Here is a 3,301-nt window from a genome sequence, read left to right on the forward strand (position 1 = left end):
AGGTGGAAATTCTGCTCTGCGAAATAACAGAAGCTCATTAGCGGCACGGCAGTTGTTCATGCATCTCTAATGTTGGGATACCATACACCTAGCTAAAAGAAAGCTCTGACGAATATCTTAATATTTATGTCTGTCCTGCGTGGTCACAGAAGTACTGTCACTTTGATGTATCTGTGTGAGATTTTAATGTGGATTAGGCACTTTAGAAAGCAACCGATCCTCTTCTCCTTTTCCCTCCTCTCGGTGCTGGTCTTACCCCATTTCCCGCTGCTTTAATCCCTCTCAGGAGTGTGACGTGGGATCGCAACAACACCACGGCGACAGGCTTCCAAGATGTGGCGAGAGCGTTGGAGCAGTAAGACGAACGCAACGCAGCACACCAACATCCTTTTGAAGAGGGCGGACGCACACACACATGAAACGCATCACTCACACACCCATATGAAAGGCAGATAACCATCTCTGCGTGATGTTAGCGATTACAGAATGTTTCATCATTCTCCTGACGTGTGTGCCAGTCAAATAAGTGTGGGCGTGAAGTTTGTACCCGCGCATCTCTGTCTGTGTGTACAAGGGTGTGTTGGTGTATTTGCGTATTAGGGAATTGCAGACAGCTGTTATAAGTGCCCCGGGCATTTCCTGTTTGTTCTTGTTAACATCAGTTTCTCCAGTTTATTATTGCCAGGGTAATGTTGTCTTTCTATCTGCCCCTCTTTGTCTTCCTTCGCTCTGCAACAAACAGCAACTTTACCTTGCAATACATGCCCCTGCCCCTCAGCGATGTCACTCAAGCGCACCGCAGCGCCCCAGAGAAGACCGACCAAGCCCTGACCAAGGTGAGGAGGACTTCTTTTCTTTAGCCTGTGGTTTGCTAAATTTGCTGCACCATGTTGCAAGACACAGATGGTTAATAAGAGCCTGGTAATAAGAGTCACACTTAGGCGTGGGTCTGATGAATGGCTTTCATTTACTCGTGCGTTAGAAGTGATGATTAAATGTGAACGTTCCCAGAGATGATTATGTTGATGTCTGTATGATATGTTGTGACATGAGAATGACTTTTCTAATACTGCCAGAGTCCTTCTGAGAGTTAGGTTTGCAATCTGTGATAGAGATTCCAGATGTCTGTAACTGCTAACGTAGTTCTGTCTGTGTCATATTCATATTGCATCCATGTATTACAGGTTCAGTTTAAAGGATTTAAAGACTTAATTCAATTCACTTTTATTTATATAGTTCCCCAAAAAGGTGATATTACAGTGCTTTATATTGTGAGGTAATATAGAGTGAGATCACAAAAGATCTGGCAATTCCTTACAGCATGCACTCGGCGACTTGAGGGAGAAAGAACTCCCTTTTGATAAGAACAGACTTCCAATAGGCCAGACTCAGGGAGAGGCAGGCATCTGCTGCCACTTGTTTTCCTTTGGGGGGGACAAAATGCAACCTAATTGATAGTGGAGACAGTTTATAACATAATAAGTAAGTAAGGTTTATTTATTAAGCGCTTTTCACAGACAATCGGTCACACAGCGCTGTACAAAAATGGCAATAGTGGCACAGAAACACACAGGGAAAGAAAAAAAAAAGGGAGTGACCAATGCTTGGTTTGTCATGGGAAGTCCTCCAGCAGTCTGCCTGGTAGCGGCATAATTAAGAAAAAAAAGGTTCATGGTCACCTGATTTAACTTTGGCTATAAGCTATGTCAAAAAAGCTCAAAAGTAGGGAAGATGTGTCTTTGCCGAATGCAAACTGGGAGTTCTAGCTCCAAAGGAGAGGAGCTTGATAGCTGAAAGCTCTGTCTACCACTTCTACTTTTAGAAACCCTGGGACCTATAAGTAAGCCTGCAGTCTGTGAGTGGGGTGTTCTGTTTGGGTAATAGGGTGCTATGAGGGTTTGCTCTCATGCTCTCAAATTAAAATCTGACTTGTCTTGGAATGCAACACCTTGTCTGTTTAGATGAAAAATTAGTATTATCATGAGAAAAACATATACAGTCTGTGGTTTAACTAAAATATAAAGAAAGCAGTAGTCACATCCATTCATTTGGAGGCAACGCCAAGTGCCTGCTTGAGGAAGTGCAGTCTTTGGAACTTGTGTTTGCTTCATTTTTCAGCCCTGGAGGTTCCTCCAGGAGGTCTTTAGGCAGAAACAACGCAGAAAAAGCCCAGGCGGGCATCTTTGCTGCAGGGTGTAATGGTCACATTAAAAAATTCCAACAACATTATTCAGTTAATTGTTAATTTATGCAATTTATTATACTGCTCTACGCTGGTCATTGCCAGCAACATTCAGAAGTGTTCTTTGAGTTTGAGCTTGCTCTGTCACTCATGCCATATGCCGAAATGTCAAGATTTTTTAAAACTCTTCTGATGATTTATTTTCTTCCTCTCTCTGATTCTGAGTATCTGCTCTGCAGCATTTCTCTAAGTCTCTTGGCACTTCCTGTTACTTTGAAAAAGAGAAAAAAAAAGCCAAAAAGTGACAGATCTCTTTTCGCAGACGTACAGTTTCTGGGCAGTGAGTTGCATGGTTGTCTTTGCAATTATGATGTGGTTGCTTCAAGTAAAGGCCACTTGAATTGTAGTTGAGGTTTTTCTTGCCAGGGAACAAAGACATATTTAAAGTCCACCTGTGTTCCATGTTACGAAGAAAATCAACACCCATTCAGAGTTTTCACTTTTTGATCAGCCGAGCACCAGTTGTCAGTTTGCATTGACTGCTGTCTGTCAATCCGGCACGTCGAGGCATACGTGTCAAGATTCTTATTTTGATTGTAGACTCAGTTTCTTGTATTTGTAATCGGAGAACTTTTTCAAGTTGCCAATCAAAGAATGAAACTAACTGACAGCAACACAAAAAAAAATGACAGGCAGTGTACATACAGCAAATGTGGCCTTTCTTAGCAGCTGTGTCTTTTTGTGTGGATGCTCATCCTAATAAAATCCATTAAACAAATCCTCATAAAGTGTGGCTGCTAATGGTGCTAAGCAGGAGAGTTGGCCGTAATTAAACATTAATCATTGTAGCTGCTGAAATGGTTACTTAGTATCACTGCTAAATAAAATGCTACTCATCAGCTAGCTTGTAAGCTGCAGGTAGCAAAACAAATCCGTGTACATTGCATGTCAAACACTATTTCCGTGACAGCTCAGTTTTCAGTCAATAGCAAATCCGTCTTCTCCAGAGGCTTGTGACTGAAGGTACATTTCTGATACGGCTCGACAAAGCTAACACAGAGGGTTGCCAACTCCCTGAAAAATAAATAAGGGACACCTCGTGGCCAGGGCCGGGCAACC

The 3,301-nt window shown here is 42.4% G+C and overlaps 1 protein-coding gene across 6 annotated transcripts in view; it reads left to right on the forward strand.

Moving 5' to 3' along the window:
- carmil3 (capping protein regulator and myosin 1 linker 3) overlaps nucleotides 1–3,301 on the forward strand; it is a 98,637-nt gene that overhangs the window by 66,736 nt on the left and 28,600 nt on the right. For all 6 annotated transcript variants that reach the window (XM_005740232.1, XM_005740233.1, XM_005740234.1 and 3 more), the window contains exons 22-23: nucleotides 287–355; nucleotides 743–836. In XM_005740232.1, the coding sequence (XP_005740289.1) occupies nucleotides 287–355; nucleotides 743–836 (163 nt within the window). The remainder of the gene's footprint in view (nucleotides 1–286; nucleotides 356–742; nucleotides 837–3,301) is intronic.

Source organism: Pundamilia nyererei, unplaced genomic scaffold (assembly GCF_000239375.1).
Source record: "Pundamilia nyererei isolate P.nyererei 1_Seehausen unplaced genomic scaffold, PunNye1.0 scaffold00098, whole genome shotgun sequence".
NCBI lineage: Eukaryota > Metazoa > Chordata > Actinopteri > Cichliformes > Cichlidae > Pundamilia > Pundamilia nyererei.